We start from the raw sequence: 21,265 nt of genomic DNA, 5'->3' as shown, positions 1-21,265 counted from the left end.
TTTAATCCTAGAAACGCAAAATGTTTATTGTTTTATGCAAAATGAACTTATAACAATCATATAAAACTCATATCTGAATTAAAAATCTACTCACTGGATGGAAACACACACACTTGTGTTTCCAGTGCACACACTAACACCCTATTCATTTTAATCACCTCAGAGATCTATATTGCCTCCACCCCTCTCTCTAATTTAATCATCAATTACTATTTCGCACTCATTCTCTCTTTTGTCACTGGCCTTGTCCTTCTCACCTGTGTGTCTGCCAGGGACACGTGTGGTGAGACCGGCTGTAAACGTGACAGTAATGGCAAAAAGGCTCGCTCACCGGCTGCTTCCCAGTGCGAAGTAACCAAGGCTGCCTGTCCCAGGCTTCCTTAGGTTACATGTGTCAGATGCAAAGTTAACCGAGAAGGATTGTATTTGGATTCAACAACTGACATTCAAATACACAACAGGAATTTGATCAGCACTGCACCAACATATAATAAATCATTAATTCATAAGGTACCACTCATGAATATTTAAGTCGACACCCTTAAAGCTGAGTTCAGAACTTTATTCAAGAGTGCTTAGTGTGTGTGTGTGTGTGTGTGTGTGTGTGTGTGTGTGTGTGTGTGTGTGTGTGTGTGTGTGTGTGTCCTCATTCTGTTTAATAAGTGTAGCCTGTCAATGCAGCAGAAGAGTTCTAGGTCAGCTGATTATGGTTTGATGAGGACTTTGAAATAGATAACTTCATTTGTCCAATAGTGCCTCCTGCACTGCTGAAGCTGCTGGTAACCATTAGCAAATGAAGCTAATGATCCACTCAGCAGTATTTTAGTACCCCCACTGACCTCCCTCCCTCTCTCGTTCTTTTTCCATCTTTTTCTCCGAGTGTGAAAGTGTGGATGTGTGTCGATTATCGACCCACGATATACTGAAGAGGTTAGCAACAGGACACCAACCGCCTTTATCCATCCTCGGTTTATCTTCAGTTTGTGATTACCTGCAATCAGGTTGTACTGGAACACCTGCTGGGATGCTACACGACATATTTGAGGATGTGTCATGTGTAATATATGAAGCAGCTAAAGTCCAAAACCTTTGAAAGGCCTTCAGTAAGCCTGCAGAACTATTGCTCAGGACCACAAATTACAAGACAGTCTTGCTGCTTGTGAGCAAAACGTAACAGGGTTTGTAGTGTATCTTCACTGACCTGGACATGCCTGGACATTACAGTCCTGATACTCCACAGGCGAGCCACGGCAGGCCACAGGGGCACTCTTCCCCTCTGGGCCAGAGCAGGTTCGCCGACGGGTGCGATAACCTTTTGCGCAACTGTGTGAGCAGCTTGACCAGGTCTCCCATGATGACCAGCCTGTGCCCGATACTCTCACCACTGGAGTCTTGAGGAGTTCCTCGACAAGGGCTAAAGAGAGAAGAAAAATAGGGGTAAGAAAATGGAAATGAAGTTCCAGTTTAAAGAAATTTCTGCTGCGCTGTTAGATTGAGATCTTAAAGAATTTCACCAGACACACGAAGCATGAAAAGTCTTTGACTGAAAGTCAAACATTGTGTACATGACTTTGCCAGGAGGCATATTTCTTTCTCTTTTCCTTTCAGACTCGGTCTGTGTCTCTCATGCATCCTGCGATTTCCTGCTGTCAGTGTTTCATCAGTTTGTCAGAGTCGATGCGGCCCCCCCAGGAGGCTGACACGGAGAGACAGGTAATCGATTTAGGGAAGGGGGCATTAAAAAGCCACCAGTGGGGAGCAGTGGACTGTGGCCCTGTGCAACTCTCTGTGTGACGGTGTGTATGTGGGAGCACAGGACTGTGACTCCGTCACTAACAGCATGTAGGGGAGCTAACAGGAGGGCTGTTTCAGCATGTCACAACTCTCCTGGGAGAAATCTTTGCATGCTGCTGCCTTCTCACTTGTTCACAGAGAAGTAGGCCAATTTGTCTGAACTACAGTACTATGTGTGTACACATAAACAAAGATCCAAATATAGACAGAAATTGCTATCCTACTGGAATTTGAAAAACTATTAAATATATAAACAACACTGAAATTTGGCTTTTGATTATCTGCACATTTTCTTTTCTGTTGTCTCTTTTTAAATATCAGAGAGAGCTGAAAAAAGCAACATGCTTTCAGTGTTATAGGTTGAAAAACTATATAAAAACCTGTCAGGATACTGTTAATCATGTGATTTGAGAGGGGACTAGTGTCCTGCACCTCCTTTGGACTCGTATTTTCATGCTTTAGAGGCTCTAACAAGAGTAACAGGCCAATCACATTTAGTTTGAGATCAGATCTCGTAAAATATTTAAAGTAGCATAAAAATGAACAGAAGTCAGCATAGAAAGCTGGATGTCACGGTGCAATGGGTTAAGTAGAGCATTTTTACCTGGGAGAGCAGGTTTTAAATCCAAAAGTCAGCATTGACTTACTTTAGTGTGTATGCCTGAGCTTGTGTGAGGGCCTTAGCACAGATAAGAGAGAAGGCAGGAGCAGGGATGTCTATTTTCATTGACGTTTTTACTGGTTAATCTATAGAGAACATTGATTTGTTCAGGCAGCTGAACCTAAAGGTGGAGATCGGAGCATTTGTTTTTATAGTGCTGCACCACTACAGAGCTTACAGTGCACAATATATGATTACAACTCATGGACATCATTACACAGAAACAGATGACACACAAATAAATAACAGAGTAATAGATAACCGTGTTATGTTCAGTTAAGTTATATAAGCGTGGATCGCTAGTTGTCACGTAACAGCCCTTTGAAGGCATCCCAGCGGCAGCAAAGGAGGAGAGATTGTGGTATATAGAAAAGAGATGGATTTTGAGCCTACACTTGATAATGTGAGAGCCCACCTCCCAAACCTGCAAAGGCAGCCTATTTCAAAGGAGGAGAGCTCGGTGAGCAAAGGCTCTATCCTGTAGCAAGCAACATCAGCGAGCGTAATCGACAGATTGGAGTACACACTGGAACAAAGCACTAAAGGTAGATTTGTGTGCCATTCGTGGACAGATTACTGAGTAGTGGTACTCAATAGAAGCCCAGGTTGTGAAGGGGTCAAATCCTCAGTGGGAATATATTGTTAAGTTTTGTGCAGAGAGCACAAAAAAAACCATTTACTTGACTGTTGTTACACGATTGGAGCTACTAGAAGAAAATCTGCTGCAAAATGCATACAGTAAAACTGCATGCTGAATGCCCTGTAATTGGTCCGTGATGGAGATTGTGAGGATGGAGCTGGACTCCCTCAAGGTGGTGTCGGAGAGGCGGATGCTGTCCAAGATAAAGACAATGTTGGATAACACCTCCCACCCACTCCATGACATGTTGGTCAGTCACAGGAGCTCGTTCAGTGAGAGACTGAGATTACCGAAAAGCACCACTGAACGACACAGGAAATCATTCCTGCCGGTGGCCATCTCCCTGTACAACGCATCCACTTAACACACTGTTTGCTGCTACAACTACACATGTTTCTTTTCCAACTATTTATCTATGAGTGACTTATGTATGTATGTATGTATGTATATACAGTGGGGCAAAAAAGTATTTAGTCAGCCACCGATTGTGCAAGTTCCCCCACCTAAAATGATGACAGAGGTCAGTAATTTGCACCAGAGGTACACTTCAACTGTGAGAGACAGAATGTGAAAAAAAAATCCATGAATCCACATGGTAGGATTTGTAAAGAATTTATTCGTAAATCAGGGTGGAAAATAAGTATTTGGTCAATAACAAAAATACAACTCAATACTTTGTAACATAACCTTTGTTGGCAATAACAGAGGTCAAACGTTTACTATAGGTCTTTACCAGGTTTGCACACACAGTAGCTGGTATTTTGGCCCATTCCTCCATGCAGATCTTCTCGAGAGCAGTGATGTTTTGGGGCTGTCGCCGAGCAACACGGACTTTCAACTCCCGCCACAGATTTTCTATGGGGTTGAGGTCTGGAGACTGGCTAGGCCACTCCAGGACTTTCAAATGCTTCTTACGGAGCCACTCCTTTGTTGCCCGGGCGGTGTGTTTTGGATCATTGTCATGTTGGAAGACCCAGCCTCGTTTCATCTTCAAAGTTCTCACTGATGGAAGGAGGTTTTGGCTCAAAATCTCACGATACATGGCCCCATTCATTCTGTCCTTAACACGGATCAGTCGTCCTGTCCCCTTGGCAGAAAAACAGCCCCATAGCATGATGTTTCCACCCCCATGCTTCACAGTAGGTATGGTGTTCTTGGGATGCAACTCAGTATTCTTCTTCCTCCAAACACGACGAGTTGAGTTTATACCAAAAAGTTCTACTTTGGTTTCATCTGACCACATGACATTCTCCCAATCCTCTGCTGTATCATCCATGTGCTCTCTGGCAAACTTCAGACGGGCCTGGACATGCACTGGCTTCAGCAGCGGAACACGTCTGGCACTGTGGGATTTGATTCCCTGCCGTTGTAGTGTGTTACTGATGGTGACCTTTGTTACTTTGGTCCCAGCTCTCTGCAGGTCATTCACCAGGTCCCCCCGTGTGGTTCTGGGATCTTTGCTCACCGTTCTCATGATCATTTTGACCCCACGGGATGAGATCTTGCGTGGAGCCCCAGATCGAGGGAGATTATCAGTGGTCTTGTATGTCTTCCATTTTCTGATGATTGCTCCCACAGTTGATTTTTTCACACCAAGCTGCTTGCCTATTGTAGATTCACTCTTCCCAGTCTGGTGCAGGTCTACAATACTTTTCCTGGTGTCCTTCGAAAGCTCTTTGGTCTTGGCCATGGCGGAGTTTGGAGTCTGACTGTTTGAGGCTGTGGACAGGTGTCTTTTATACAGATGATGAGTTCAAACAGGTGCCATTCATACAGGTAACGAGTGGGGGACAGAAAAGCTTCTTACAGAAGACGTTACAGGTCTGTGAGAGCCAGAGATTTTCCTTGTTTGAGGTGACCAAATACTTATTTTCCACCGTGATTTACGAATAAATTCTTTACAAATCCTACCATGTGGATTCATGGATTTTTTTTTCACATTCTGACTCTCACAGTTGAAGTGTACCTCTGGTGCAAATTACTGACCTCTGTCATCATTTTAAGTGGGGGAACTTGCACAATCGGTGGCTGACTAAATACTTTTTTGCCCCACTGTATATGTATATATTGTACTATTCTTAGTTAGTGTATTGTCTGTCTTGTCTTAATGTTGGTTTAAAATGGAGCACTGTAACAAAAAATAATTTCCCCCAGGGATCAATAAAGTATTCTGATTCTGATTCTGATTCTGATAAACCCATTATCTGATAAGAGCTCATAAATGTTATATTTACATGGTCACTGTTTCACATTATTTTGGAAGACATAGCTGTTTCCATGTTTAATCTTTAAGAAAGTAAGAAATAGTTAAGTCCATTTCCCAGTCAAACATTATCATGAAAATAAGATAGATGGCAAAGTACTATGGACATGTCAACAAACCACAGAATGGCAGCAAAGGCTTACATGGCAATGATCCAGTATAAAAACGAATGCTATCAATTCAACAATTAATCAGTTTAAGATCTGATGGTGTTTTAACTTGTTGCAGAACAGCTACAAATAGTAAAAGCAAAAGCAGTTAATTTAAGCTATAAAAGTTATGTGACAAACCACAAGCCCCGAGCTGGGAAAAGGGTTGCTCCTCAGTGCCAGCGCTGAAGGAAAACAGCAATAGTCACTCTTAAAAATGTCTGCATTTAAAACTGAGTTGTGGAGCTACTTAGATATCATTGCCAGTATGTGAATTTTATTTGATGCTAGGTTTTCCTCTGAACCCAAGGTGACAGTACTGTAAAATGTGACAATAAAACTCTAGAGACAACAATGGTTAACTTACTATCTGTCTCACAGGCCACTGTGCCATCGTTAGGACAGAAGCGCGTCTCCACCTTCTTCCGTCCAATCTGCAGCTCGTGAGGATCAGACAGGTGGGCCCTGCACATGTAGCGCATCCTCTGCTCTTGACGAGCTCCTCCCTGAGTGACATTGACGGGCATCCAGGGTGTCCAAGGTGTGTTCCTCTTCACCTCTGGACAAGCCTCCAGGTTACAGGCCTTGTACTCCTGAGAAAGAAGGCGGCAGAAGCTATGAGTTTGGTGGGGTTTGTTTCTTCCATTGTTTCTGCCTGTACAGACTGAAGCTAAAAAAGGTTATAAAAACAAAACACACATTACACTGTGTGCATGGGTGCACTGAAAAACTGACACAGAAATGAAAATTGTTCCTCTTCTTTCTGTGAAAACTAAACTGCAGGTGCTTCCCAAAAAACTGGAGATGGAACAATTACCTTTTATTTTTCACACAAAATAAGGAAAATCAGGAATGTTACTGATTTCTTTTGTGAATAAAAAGGGAAGACAAACTGGTTTTCTTCCCAGTTAGGAGGACTTGCCTTGCCCTACCTCTATAATAATGTTATTCCACAGAAAGTTTTCATTAATGTATAACATTTAATAACTCATAAACCACTGTAAAAACAAAAAAAAATCATACATTTATATAGCAGATACATAGTGAAAAAACAGGAATGTGAACGGGTTCTTTTTCAATAGTAAAAGCTGTAAAACCTTTGAAAATACGTTAAAAGTTTGAAATCTGTGCACATTCCTAAAGCCGTCCAGCGGGCTTGACTGGAGCCTTTGCTGGATCGATTGTAGGCCCTGGGCCTTATGTTTGACACCCCTGATTTATTCCACTGCTCTCTTAAAAATATCAGATTGTGCAGCTGTATAAAATGTAGTTTTTAAATTATTGGTTCCATTATTGTTTTGTGTTATGTGAGCAGATATTTATGTGAGTGCGTGCGTTTCCTACCAATGCACATCCTGGGCAGCTGTTGCCATTCTCGCAAGTGCGGACCCTGGAGTGGACACCTCCACCGCACTCGGTGCTGCACTTTGTCCAGGAGCCCCACGGGGTCCAGAAGATAGGCTGGGGACAGGACACCCCTTCATTGCAGAACCTGTGAAGATGGCAGCGACAGCAGGATGAGGTGTGGAAGTGACTAAAATTCAAGTCAGAACTACAGACTTAGAGACTACACTTTTGCACTCAAAAGACAGAAAACTGAAATTCAGCATTTTTTTTCACGACATTAATATCTATACTTTTAACCTATGAAGGAGCTTCTGTTGTGGAGTGCAGTATGTCGTGGTTTATATGATGAAAACAATTTGAAAACTCTAAACATCATTTAATGGCTGTTAAATCACTGTGAATTTTACCACAGAAATTAGTTAACACAACAGAAAACATCTCTCAGCTTCATGTATTTTGGAACTGGGTTTTCTCCAGACCTGGAATGTGAATGTTCCAGTCTCTAAAGCACTTTGAGTCAACTTCTGTTGTTTAAATGTGCTATAGGCTATAATAACACATTGTGACAGTCGGCACAATACATTTTTCATGGTACATGTTTGAGGTATATTTTTTCATTTTGAAAAAATAAAAATTTAACACAATTCATTGGACCTTCGAGGATAGAAACAAAGTATCGATCCTATTGTGCTAGAATCAATCCGATGCCAGCGATTGAGTTGATACTATCAATTTTTGGATCAATCTGCCCACCTCTATTCATTGGCATACGTATAAAAGTCTGATAAGGCAAGTCAATGAATACAACCAAATTCTAACTTCAACCCTGTTCCAAAGCTGGGCCATGAGGAGAGCAAACGCCTGATCACAGCGAGGACTTAAGAGTCCACTGATGTACCCTGGCACCTGGCTGCGTAAAGCCTTGTAAATCACGAGTAATGAGGAGCATGAACTGTTGTCGCTGAGAAACAAAGAGAGAGGTACCTTTCATCCCTGCTAGGCCCGACACACACACGGCCACCGTGGCGAGGTGATGGGTTGTTACAAGAACGCTGGCGCAGCTCGAAGCCTGTACCGCAGGTTGTGCTACAATGTCCCCATGACGACCAGGGTGTCCAGCCTCCATTTCTATGAAAGAAAAATATTAGCAACAACAACTTCTCTATAATTATTCCCTGCTGCTTTTAGCATTATTCTTCTATATAACATTCTTTAATGCTATAGTTAAAAAAAAAAGCCTTTTAGCTATAACTGCCTAATCAGTGCTCTTATTCTGACTTCCTGCAAATAAAAATACAAACACACAAAGACAGCTCATTCTGACTGGGGAACATTCATTCAATTTGCTTAAGTGCTTTGTTCCTGGGTCTCACTCGTCATGATTTAATTGGCACTTTCTGCAAAAGCACAATTCAATTGCGACACCAAGGATTAAATCTGGCGTGACTATCCAGCGGGATGAAAGTTCCTGAGCTCTTTGTCTTGACTCCGTTCTCTGTAACACTGATTAGCCAATTCCCCCGAAGACAGCGGTAGTAAGAGATGTCACAAGGAGAATGTGGATGTCACCTACACTTTCTAAAAAGATTCATCACTTTCATGATCTTTCTTATGTTCTGTCAGAGTAGGAATTGCACCCCGAGGTGGCTGCTTCAAAAGTCACTCAGGACATTCCTGCTACAATAGCAGAGTTTAAGTAAAGGCATTAGAGTTCGTCTGATCGTTGGCCCAGCTCATTAGCAAAAGGAATAATTTCAACCTGGCAGTGTCCGTTGGACTCATCCAGCATACATTAACTCCCAGAGAGGAGCTCTATCTGACAGAGTGACACAAGAAATGCAAAAATGAAATAAATTTTAGTAAAATACTGAAATAAAAGGAAAAAGGAGTCCAGCTGAAGTAACGCTATAGTTTAGCTATCAGCAAAATGTAATGAAGGAAACTTGCAGCAGAGAAATCCATCTGGAGCATCCTTAGATGCTACACAGAGCTTTGCAGAGCACCTTTTTCATGTTCCAGCTGTGTACTGTCTCCTTGGGGCAGTGTCAAAAATATGTGGCAGCAGTAATGTGGCTACTTATGATTGTTTTGTTGCTGGTCCTTTAGGGTAGCCCCTACTGTGGAGAAGACAGTGGTCTTAATAGACAAACACTTCTCTGAAGTGAAGTGACACACAAACCGTGTGGAACTGTTACAGTGTGGTTAGCTTTCATGAACGTCTGGTGTCCTGGTGCAGCCACAACAACCTGGTGCTGAATGCCCAGAAGACAGTGGAGATTATTGTGGACTTCAGGAAGCACACAGCCCCACTCCCCCCCATCATCCTGACTGACACCCCCATCACCTCTGTGGACTCATTCCGCTTCCTGGGTACCACCATCACCCAGGACCTGAAGTGGGAGCCCACCATCACCTCCGTCATTAAGAAAGCCCAGCAGAGGATGTACTTCCTGAGGCAGCTGAAGAAATTCAACCTGCCAACACGGACGATGATGCAGTTCTACACTGCAATCATCGAGTCCATCCTCACCTCCTCCATCACCGTGTGGTACGCTGGAGCCACTATCAGGGACAAACAGAGACTGCAGCGTGTTGTGCGCTCTGCTGAGAAGGTGATTGGCTGCAGACTCCCATCTCTGCAGGACCTGTACACCTCCAGGACACTGCGGCGTGCAGCCCGGATCTCAGCTGACCCTTCTCACCCTGGACACAGTCTGTTTGACCTGCTCCCCTCAGGCAGGAGGCTCCGGTCCATTCGCACCAGAACCTCTCGCCATAAGAACAGTTTCTTCCCCTCTGCTGTTGGACACATGAACAATAACCATATGACTGTACCCGCCACTAACACATGACCCTACGCTGTGTCACTGCATCATTCTATGTTTGGCACTGATCACCACCTGCACTCATGTATATATCTTTCAACGTAGCACTCTTAATTCTTATTCTCATGTATATATCTCATGTATATCTCATGCACATATCTTTCCACGTAGCACTTTTAATTCTTATCCCTACTTTTATTTTTTTCCATGTCTATTTAAGTGCTATTTATGACAGCATGTTTGCACTGAAGCACCGCAGCAATTTCCTAATGTTGTAAACCTGCTCAACATTTGGCAATAAACCCCATTCTGATTCTGATTCTGATTCTGATGCTTCTTCCTCTTCATGCTGAGCTCCTGAGATCTTTCCTTTCCTCCTAAAGCCAGCTTATCAACCAATCAGCATTTCTATAACTATTTATAGTCTAATCAACATTAGGTTGTGTTGTTAGGCCTCAGTCACGCAGTCTTAATAGCATGTTGAGACCTGTTGGCAACCACCGGTCAACACCACCTTGTGATTAGTTTGGTCACTAGCTGGTTGCCGTAGTCACCAGCAGTTAACTTTCCCATATGGAAAAGATATATATAAATCTTATAAAGTTTTTATCTGTCTTGTATGAAACTTGTATGAAAAGCATACAAGAGTGAAAACACATATAAGATCCCTTGAAAAATTATAAAATGAAACTTGTATGTTTTGTATACTTACTAAAGAAATATATGAAAGTAATGAGAAAGTGGCCACTTTCATGAGTAAATCATGTAAGCCTTATATGATTTATATATGATTTACTCATGAAAGTGGCCACTTTCATGAGTAAATCATATATGTTTTTACTATTTCTTTTCCATATGGGTTGAAGACACGCATGGCAGTAAAACTAACATTTGTGCCTCTTCTAGCGTGTAGCTAACAGTGGTAAGGAACAACTTTTACTTTGTTTTCTGTTTCCGGTTCATGTTGCACTTTTTACCAAAGCTTGAAGAGTAAATTTGAGCATTTGCAGAAAAAGTGGTCTCATCCACATGCAGACTACAGCGAACATGGCAATCAAAACAACTCCATGAAGGTTTTTGTGCAGCACCTGCTTTCTGATTGATTGGATCTAGTTATAACCACCAGCTTGCAGAAGACACTTACCAATGGGTAGAAATAAACATTTATTGAATCCAGGTTGCCAGGGGGTCACCAACTGGTCTCAAGGCCTGTGTGCTTTATGTTTTTGGAAAACAGCACACAAGTGTACCTTAGTAGCCTTTGTATTGGTTGAATTTGCCTCTCTTTACACTTACAGCCAATTGAGAATCACAGTTCAGCAAATAGACTAGCCTTTCATCCACCTGGAGAAATCCGCGCAGTGGGACAGGAAGAACCCACACTGCATTACTGTGCACTCAAAAACTAGTGTGAAAAATAGAAAATCACTCTTTTCAGATATTTTCTTTTCTACCTTGAACAGTTTGACACCTCGATGGTGGGGCCCTCGCAGTTTTTGCCTCCACACTGAGGGGCAGGACTGTCACAAGATCTGGAGCGACACAAACAGGAGCTCACACCATCAACAACATCATCATTGTTGCAGGGTTGCCACGGTGCCCAGGGCCCGAAGCCGCCGTCGATGGTCTGGTTCCGCAGCTGGAAAACACACATCGGTCATAAGTCACAGGAAGCAGACAGGCCCTGCTTACCAAAATAAAGACGAGACTGTTTTTAGAGGAGTAAATGGAAATAAAAGCACTACTATTCACTTTCTTCTGCCAACTTAAACTTAAATCCCTTTGATTTCTGTTGTTTAAGCTTAGTCAAATTCACCTTCTTTTCTTCCTCTGCTTTATCCTATAACCTGCACTTGAGCCAGCTCTTTTACCGGACACATGAATGGTATCATCCACTATTGAATGTGAAAAAAAAGATGACATTAACAAAGCGCCTGCAGTACGTCTTACACCCCCGCTGTAAGAAGAAGTCAGGCGCCCTTGGCCTTTTCTTACAGGAAAACGAGGCCGTGATGTCACTCTTACCGGACAAACGGTGATGTTCTGCTTCCACTGGCTCATGTTAGAACTGTCCTCCAACGTGGTGCATCTGCGCTGCCTAAAGTCCCAGCCGCAGTAAGGGTCCCTCGCCTCCAAGCACAGTCTGCGCGGAGAGGAGAGGAAGAAGGAGTTTTCAGCACAGTGAATAACTGTATGGATAAATGGCCTGTATTTGTATAGCGCTTTACTTAGTCCCTATGGACCCCAAAGTGCTTTACACATCCAGTCATCCACCCATTCACACGCTGGTGATGGCAGCTACATTGTAGCCACAGCCACGCGCACTGACAGAGGCGAGGCTGCCGGACACTGGCGCCACCGGGCCCTCTGACCACCACCAGTAGGCAACGGGTGACAAGTGAAGTGTCTTGCCCAAGGACACAACGAGCGAGACTGTCCAAGCCGGGGCTCGAACCGGCAACCTTCCGATTACAAGGAATTAAAATCCATTTTACATATGTAATCTGATTAAATAGAATATTGCATTTTTTATACACTGAGTGCAGAAGTTTTCATTTGTTTCTTTTCTTTAATAAAATGTATGGAGAGGTCAAATAAACAAACCACTAAAAACCACCAGAAACAAAAAAAGTTCATTAATGAAAGTCCTCTGTTAAACTGCAGCAAGTAGCACACGTGCATTTTAAGGAAAGACTGCGTCGATCAGAGTTTTTGATGCAGTGTCTCTCCCTCTGCTCAAATACTAACATGAAACATCACCCAAACAGTGATTAAATATTTGCAAGCTCCCCCAGTAAAACAGAGGCTTAATGACAGCTAATTAAATCTAAAGCTGTTAATGACGAGGCTTAGCTGCCAGAGCTGATCTGGATGCCTCAGGAAGACAGAATAAAGGCATCAACTGAGTAACTCCTCTCTCTCAAAAGGCGCCCCTTCACTTTCAGCATCCCTCGCTATCCCCCTTCTGCTTCTCTTTTTCAGCTACGGTCCTTCCCTCTAATCGTACTCCTTCTCTTTTGCGATTTTCCTTAATTGCAGCGCTGGAGATTCTCTCGCTCCTGTCTTTCAATTCTGCTGAAAGGAAAGATTCTTGTTGCTTTCCCCCCCTGTTTTCCTGGCACAGGCACGCATGGTTTATTTGAAGAGCCCTGTAGTGTTTTAGCTGAGAGGTTGAGGAATGTCCAAGTGTTGATACAGCTCTCTGTGAACGGGCCCTGAGCTCAGCGATGAACTCGAGGTCGGTTTGGTTCCATAAAGACATTACTGCTTCGTCAGCAAATCAGAGGTGACCCCGGCAGACAAACAAAACGAGCGAGGGGGAGTGGCAGCAGCGTTCCTCTGGTGATCTGTGGCACAGCTAGCCGGGGAAAGGACGACCTTTACTTTGCGACCACTGACTGGTAACCTTTGTGTGTGTCGTTTTAATTAAGCGGCTCTATTACACTGGATGCAATCTCCGATACCGACGAAACGATAATCGTAATGAGGTCGGCAACAAAGTCACAGTTCACTGAACTTAATAGATCATTTGAAAGGGGGGGAGGGAGGAGCTGGATGCCATTTTGGCTCAAGGGTGACCACACCGTGTCTGGAGTGACTTTGACGGGTGGCTTTGCGTCGTCACCACGGCTGAAGAATTCTCATTTGGTTTTCTGATTAGCCAACTTCCCTCCAGCACACACACCACTGCAGAGATCAGCTGAGCGGAACAATTAATAAGTGTGCATTTCATGGAGAATAAATGTTGTACGAAAAGGAAGCGGCGGTAGCGATTTAAAGCCTAATTACCTGTGGGTAATATGTGCCGGGAGGCAGGCTGGGAGGATTCTGACCTCAGGGAAAGACATTCGGTGGTGGATTCACCCGGTTTGCATTGATTTAGGGACATGAATGAATGCAACTCATAGTATGAGCTATTTTGAAGACTGGAACAACTGGAAAGCTGATCCTGACAAATTGGCTGACAAACTGAAGTGCAGATGTGAGAGGGTTAATACATCTTTTGAATTTATCACTCCATCACAAACGTGAATTACACCGTTCTGGGTAAGAAGGTGCAGCTTTCCCCTGTTTTGAGTTTCGTCAATGTAGATGCAAGATAGGCAAACTTTTATAAACCTAAATTAATATTTTAGACAACAGCATAATTCCAATTTTGAGGCAACAGGTTGGCGAATGTTCCAACCAACAACACCGTGTCTACAAAGACATGACCTTATAATGTATTTGTAGTACAATAAAAAAAAGACAAAATCAGTGGTTGACCTCATGGGGCAGATTTACTAAAGAGGGCTGCAATAAGAGCTGTATGGGTGACCAGTGCAGATGGGTGTCTATCAATAACAGGATTGCAAACAAACAGATGTGAGGGTTCAATGAGACTTCCAGCAGCGTAGGTGCAATTTGCTTTTTGTGACAAACATAAAATAAGAGAACTTTCTATGATGTGTTTATTCAGTTCAATATAATTTTATTTATATAGCACAAATTCACAACAGCTGCTTCAAGGCAGAACCAGAGGTTATGTCAGGAAGGTAAATGTGTGTAAAACACTTTACTGCTCACAGAAGAGATCACAGCACTGTAGGCATTATACTGTCGGGGGCCCTGGGTCTTGGTCCTTGGTGTTTCTCTGTGCATGCTTTTTGCAATTCTTTTTGGTTTTGAGGATCACTCGTATTTAAGTTTAGGGTTTTTTGTAATATTAGCGAGGTTGCTATTTTCCTTTATGTCATTTATTACATCCTCTCAAGCTGTTTCTTTTTAGCACCTTTGACATTTACAGCGTTTTGTTTCCCAACGTTTTTGTCAGATGTTGCTGCCATCAAATTCTAAATGAGGTAATCTTTTTCATGAAACGGTATGTCTCAGATGTTCTACTGAGAATAAAATATGAATTTATGAGATTTGCAAATCATTGCATCCCATTTTTATTTGCAGTTTGTACAGCATCTCTGCTGTTTTTGGTTTTAGCCTTGTACCTGTGAAAATCCATCCAAACAAGTGGAGGATGAACATTAGAAATCGCAGTAAGGAGGGATGTGAATAACTGCTGTTCACTGGTAAATAGGTATGACAGCTAAAGTGGTATGTTGCTCAACATAGTCTGAATCTTTAACAAAATGGGTTTAAAAGATGTTTTTATTAAAAAATCTGACTGCTTTTTATTTTTCGTATATTAATAGGATGGCTAAAACTCTTGTGTCCCATCCTTTCTTTCCACCACATCCCAGTTTTAATACTAGTCAAGGGAGAAAAAGACAGTGTGCCAGACCATTTAGCTCCCTCTCTGACCTTTTCTACAGCTGCATAACACACCAGCCAAAAGCTCGCAGTGCTATTCTGCCTTGACGGCTGACTATTTTTTAAAAACAGCACCACTGTAAAAGTTAATTAGAGGCAGTGTGGATGGAGCGAGGGCTGTGTGATGGGAGCAGAAAAGCTAATTCCTCAAGCAAGTGCAAAGGAATGTCAGCCAGAACAGGAGGCTGATCCTGCAGATACGGAGAAGTGTGAGGCCTCTGAAAATGGCACAAAGTGTGTGCGTATCTTAATTTGTGTAAGTGTGCACATAAGCAAGCGTGCTTACTCATGAGCACTTCATCTTCGTACACCACGAGGGCGTGTCTTTGTGCTGTATGTGTGAGTGAATCGTTTGAGAAGTCTGCAGGGTACTGGCTGATATTTAATTCAGCAGCATGCATGCCCAGTGGCACACTATATCAAAACAGAGAAGCTATGGAACACGGCCTGTTAAATTTTAAACATACTGAGCAGCAAAACTCAGCAGCGCATATAACAATAAGTCCGGACAACTGGCATCAGAAGATAAATCTCCTGCATTCTGTCGGGGTGTAATTGGCATTTTAAATCGTTTGTGAATGCAGTAAAAACCAGTGTCTCCTTTTATTATTGGACCTTTAACAACCAGACGTAAAAACAATAGTGCACCTCGCCTTTAATAGCAGGCTGTCAGTGTATAATTGCAAATATGATCACCAGAACTGATAAATTATGGATTGCATTCAGCCATTATTAGATGTCATGCTGACACTCGGAGAAAACGTTAGCAAAGGCTGTCTGGAGGGCCTGACTCATTTAACATATGTTGGCATACGGCAGCCTCTCCATCTCTCCATATGAGCTATGCCATTTCTTTTCAAACATCCACTCTTAGGAGACCACTGCTGTCAAGGCACTCTTCATCCTCTCTCCAGGGGGAGCGAGCCTGTCCCCAGGGATCCTTACCCCCGCCTGCTGTGCTGGGCTGAGCTGGCTATTTAAGAAGTCTGCTCATGATGAATCGGAAACAGAGAGAACTCCTGCTAGCACTCAGCGCTAATACATCCAATTAGGCCCAGTTGGAGCCAGGCTGAAGACTGATGGTGCCGTGTCCAAAAAAACTCAAGAAAACAAAAGTGAGATGGCTGTCTGCCAAAAAAAGAAAAACCTTGCTGTCCTCTATGTACATTTTTTGGCCCCGGTGGATAAAAAGTAGCTGCATCATCACAGAGAAACAATGGGGCGGCAGAGACAGGCTACACGACAAGGAGAGATCCAGGATAAGAAATTATATTAAAACGGCTGAAAGAGTGGAGAGGAGAAGATATGAGACACAAAGACGACACAGAAATGGGCAATATGAATATGGACAAAAATAACCAAGAGATGAAAGCTCTTGTTTGTTTGACAACATTTTATCAACCCAGTCAGCCTTTTTGATGGAGTTGTAAATCTATAATCCATCCCATCTATACTGGCCCATCCAATCCAATTTTATACTTGGCAGGTCAAACATCCATCACAATGCAGACAAGCAACCTCTACCTAGGACTCTTGGAGCTATTCTTAAAATTTTCTTTGGACACAGAGAAGAAAACCTTGATAGAGGATGCGCGTACAAAATCCAGGAACCAAAGCTCCCATTACAGAATGTTCTAACCCAGCACTCCCCAACCTTTTATGTGCTACGGACTGGTTTAATGTCAGATGATATTTTCACGGACCGGCCTTTAAGGTGTTGCAGATAAATACAATAAAATAAAATGACACGGCCGAGACAAAAACTGGTATTTTATAAATATAATAATAAAGGCAAATTCACTGTGTAATTGTGTAACTTTATCAGCACCGTCCTCCTGAAATGCGCCAACAACATTGAGAGTAACATCCTCCTCTCTGCCCCTTAATACTCTCTGGTCGCTATGGTAATGTGTAAATATTTCTTTCAAAATAAGACACACAACTACAACACAGGAAAAGACCCGGGGAAACCAAGTTAACGATGAAAACCCTGAAAACCTGAGCCTCAACTCTCGCGGCCCGGCACCAAACAACTCATGGACCAGTACCAGTCCCTGGCCCTGGTCTAACCAGTGCAGTTCCCACTGTCACACTCATGTGTGCAGCAAAGGTAGATGTCCCAGTCGGTGCTGGTTTATTCCTTTACTTTGCTGACTGTTACTCACTGGTGATGTAACATGACACGTGAGGTCACAAGTCAAGCAAGAACAAACAACCAAAATAAAGAAACAGAGGAAGAAGCTACTGAGTGACCAGAGAAATTAAGTGGCTTGTAGCAATGACAGGAAAAAAAACAAACACTGCCAGCAAACTAAAGTAGGCAAATAACAACTAATCTCAAATTTGAGGCAAGTTAATAAAGGTACTAGGAAATACACAAGAACGTTATCTATGAGCAGAGCTTTGAGTAAAAGCGCTAACATTCACAGGGACCAACACTCAGCAAGAATGTGATGGGAGATGAGCAAATACCACTTTAACTGACATCATACATACAGTACACGTGTCTTTGATGATGATGATGATGATGCCTGGCAACAAGAGTGACAGTCTGTAACGTGTAGGAGACTCCATAATGAAACCATCACTCATTAAAATGGCAGCAAACACGGAACTGCACATGCTCGGGTTCCCAGCAATACAGTCAGCGCATCTGATGTAGATCAAATGAACGAGACAAGCGAACAACATACACCGACACATGGTTTACTGCATTTATTAGAGAGAAATTTAGGGACTTTGCATTTGCGGCAGAAATTAGAAAGACCCTTTTCTGAATTAAGAATAAGAATTGATTAGCCCCACTTTGATATAGCCTAAATTGTTTATAAAGTGGATTATATTCTCAAAATAAGACTGAAGCTAACCCCTCTGTTGATTTCAATGAATGCAAAAAAGCAGGAATGCATTTCCATTAATTAATCCCCATAATTAATGTCCTTTGATTTATAGTAACTACAAGTCATCGGTGGGGCTGGGGTGGGGGGCTTAAAGACATGCTGGAGGTTAAGACATTGTGTCAGCCTAAATCAAGGCTGGAAGAAAGTGGATGTTGAGAAAGCAATCTAGACAGAAACTGACAGAGCGAGAATGAAGCAGAGAGAGAGAGAAAAAAAAGATTACACTGAAGTGTAAGTGAAGCCAGAACAAAACCTGTAATAAAGGAACAGCATTCTGGAGCAGTAATAAATATATCCACTGTGTGAACACCTTCTCCCTCCATCTGCCTGAGTCCTTGGCTGGTGAAGTGTTCCTCTGACAGGTCATACAGGCTTAGCAGCAGTGAGCTCTAGAGGCCTGCTGACAGACTGGCAGTCGCAGCCGACGGCAAATTGAGTTTGCTCGGTGACCGGGCTGTAAGCTCCCCCAACACTGACACAGACAGGAAGTCTACAGCTCCAGTAGAACGACAGTGGCTTGGTTTTAACAAGCAGCCACACACAGAGGCGCAATCGGAGATGCTAATGGTCAGTGGTTTTCCTCAATTGCCACTTAGTGGTTTCCTGTCCTTGTTTTACACTCCTGCTGCAGGCAGGCTTAGCGTCCTTCCCCCCACGAACGCTGCTGGGTCACTATTAATAACACAAACATAACCACAAATTCTTAAACAGCAAATTGAGCCTGAGCCCTTCAGGCAGATACAACTGTACCTCTTGTAATAAAACGTAATGTAAGCACACGTGTGAGCGGCGCGGTTTTTCTGCAAGAATGCAGCTGCTACAGAACAGCCTGATTTGTTCCGTTTCATCCTCCTCGACATTATCCTAATAATTTATTTAGCATTTCCTCCTTCTCATAGTTATTTTTGTTTCAGAAGTCTTACGTTCTCCTTTTCTCGTGCTCTGCCCTCGTTCTCCTCAACACCAGCTGTGAAAGCAGTCAAAGAAAAAAATAATAAAATCATCTAACTTGAAACCCCCGTGTACAACCACTTCTCCCTGTCTGACACCTCCAGTTTTGACAAATGAGTTAACCAGTCCAGTAAAGGAAAAGTGCAACTTTTAAGTTGGCTTTTTGTAGGGGATGTAAGCACCATGCTGCTGTGAAACTTGTAGTTTCATCTATTTGGCAGTGTGGACTAACTTGCTTTATTCAGTGTAAGCAGTGAGAGGCAGGGGGGGAAAAAAAGACCTGATGGATACAACGCTGTAGCTAAGCCTGCACGCTGCTGCGGCCAAAATAAATCACTCCACTAACAGAGTGAGATAGAGAGATAGAGGGCTGTGTGGAGGACAGAGCGGTACTGTTAGCCAGAGGTACCAATTGGCCAGGTCAAATATAATTACCACAAATAGAAGGACAAACACACACGGGCATGCAGACACACACACAAAAAACGGCAAGACAAGCTGTAACCTTTGTCTGCAAGCCATCACTAAAAGGATACAAATCAACAGCGCTTGAAAAGGTTTAGCAGCGTAACATAAAAAAAACACTCGACTTAAAGACAATGCAAACGTTGTTCTGCTCTCAGGGTTTTCAGCCCCGACGTCGTCGCTAATGTGGATCAATGGCAATGAAAAACTGAACAGTAAAGGCACTTTATGTAATTGAGATTTTAACTGGTAACAGTTCAAATCAACTCAGTGTTAGCTTGTTGTTGCTGTGAGGTTTATTGTCTTTGAATATATGTTATTATGCATGCTTTGATCTTTAAAAGTAAGTATGTAGAACCTCCTGAACCATCTTCAGTTTAACTTGTGTCTCTTTAAGGACCTTTCTGGATAAAGCATGGCCTTGCTTGACTGACCCAAAGAAAATGAGGCATTGGTTATGGACTATAGGTGCAGCTCGCTAACGGCTAAAGGCTAATAAGCCATGGCGACCGTGGCTCAGGGGGTTGGGAAGCACATTTCTAACCGGAAGGTTGCCGGTTCGATCCCCGGGCTCTCTGTCCTGGTTGTTGTGTCCTTGGGCAAGACACTTTACCCTACTACCTACTGGTGTTGGCCAGAGGGGCCGATGGTGCGATTATGGCAACCTCGCTTTTGTCAGTCTGCCCCAGGGCAGCTGTGGCTACAACTGTAGCTTGCTTCCACCAATGTGAGAGTGAATGAATAGTGGCATTGTAAAGCGCTTTGGGTGCCTTGAAAAGCGTTATATAAATCCAATCCATTATTATTAATAAAACCTCTGTTTTCACCCAGTGTACCCAGGACAAGCGGAGACACCTGCAGTCAGCTGGTGCTGATGGAACATATTGCTTTAATGCAAAATAATTACCTTCTCTAAAAAATCCTCAAATTTAATTGCATATTCTATGATATATTCAGCACCGTTTGTCTTTCTTTCAGAAAGATTGCTCTAAAAACTCCCACCTGAATTTCATGAAGCTTGTGGAGTCATCTGGTATAAGCTGAGGAGATGCCATTAAAATGGGCTTAGAGCCAAAGCTAATAAACATTAGCCTCACTAGCGGTGTAATGTACTAACACAGAGGATTCCTGTTTTGATGATTTGCATTAATAAATAAATAAAACTAATCCACTACATGTTTACTTCCCCAGATGCCAGGAGTACATGAGAACTACTGTACTCGCTCTTGTAGCCAACAATGACAACATTGCTTGTGGCACATAAATATAGAGGGGCACCTCCGCCTTCCTGTATCAAACTAGCTGCTAGGTCGGCATTAAGTGTTAGAGTGTGATGTAGATAAATCAGTGAGTACTTTAAGCGAGGCATTTTATTCAGTTTAGCAGCAGAATGACTTCCCCCTTGGTATGAAATTACATATGTTTTACATTCCCAAAATACTAGGGTGAAAACTCTATCCATCCAGTTTCTTCTCGTTATCCAACAAATGGTCACAGGGGGTTGGAGCCTATCCCAATTGATATGGGGCGAGAGGTCACAGTGCCAACACGATCACCAACTAAGCTAACCCCACTAACCGCATGTCCTTGGACTGCGAGATCAAGATTATGTGGAGAGGACTCCTACAAACACAGAAAAAGAAGATGCAAACTCTACACAGGAAGCCCAGGACCTTCTTGCCATGAGGCAACAGGGCTAACCGCTGTACCACTGTACTCAAAAACCACTTTAAGGTGAATTTTACATGTGGGTAGTGATGGAGAGTTTCTCTGTGTCCAGAATTCTGCGTCCCTCTATAGAGGCACTCCAAACAAACTGGAGGACACACAGACATCCCTACAGACCTTCGCATTCCCCCTCTGATAGCAAAATTTGCATCACTTAGAGCCCGCGGGACCCACGTGGCTACAGAAATGATAAAACTAACCTTAAATGAAGGATCTCGGCATCACAGCTATTCAGTCT

At 42.9% G+C, this 21,265-nt stretch overlaps 1 protein-coding gene across 3 annotated transcripts in view; it reads right to left on the bottom strand.

The window, feature by feature from the left end:
- sema5ba (sema domain, seven thrombospondin repeats (type 1 and type 1-like), transmembrane domain (TM) and short cytoplasmic domain, (semaphorin) 5Ba) overlaps window positions 1-21,265 on the bottom strand; it is a 202,201-nt gene that overhangs the window by 18,015 nt on the left and 162,921 nt on the right. For all 3 annotated transcript variants that reach the window (XR_013974011.1, XM_080902212.1, XM_080902213.1), the window contains 6 exons: window positions 11,705-11,822; window positions 11,134-11,318; window positions 7,839-7,982; window positions 6,852-6,999; window positions 5,875-6,100; window positions 1,202-1,414 (listed from right to left, as the gene is read on the bottom strand). Coding sequence is in view for 2 of the 3 variants with exons in the window: in XM_080902212.1 (XP_080758338.1) it covers window positions 1,202-1,414; window positions 5,875-6,100; window positions 6,852-6,999; window positions 7,839-7,982; window positions 11,134-11,318; window positions 11,705-11,822 (1,034 nt within the window). In the remaining variant the exon portion in view is untranslated. The remainder of the gene's footprint in view (window positions 1-1,201; window positions 1,415-5,874; window positions 6,101-6,851; window positions 7,000-7,838; window positions 7,983-11,133; window positions 11,319-11,704; window positions 11,823-21,265) is intronic.

This window comes from Rhamphochromis sp. 'chilingali' (assembly GCF_963969265.1).
Source record: "Rhamphochromis sp. 'chilingali' genome assembly, chromosome: 14".
NCBI classification, from domain to species: domain Eukaryota; kingdom Metazoa; phylum Chordata; class Actinopteri; order Cichliformes; family Cichlidae; genus Rhamphochromis; species Rhamphochromis sp. 'chilingali'.
The sequence above is the reverse complement of the archived record's forward strand: the minus strand, read 5'-3'. Positions and strand labels throughout refer to the sequence as shown.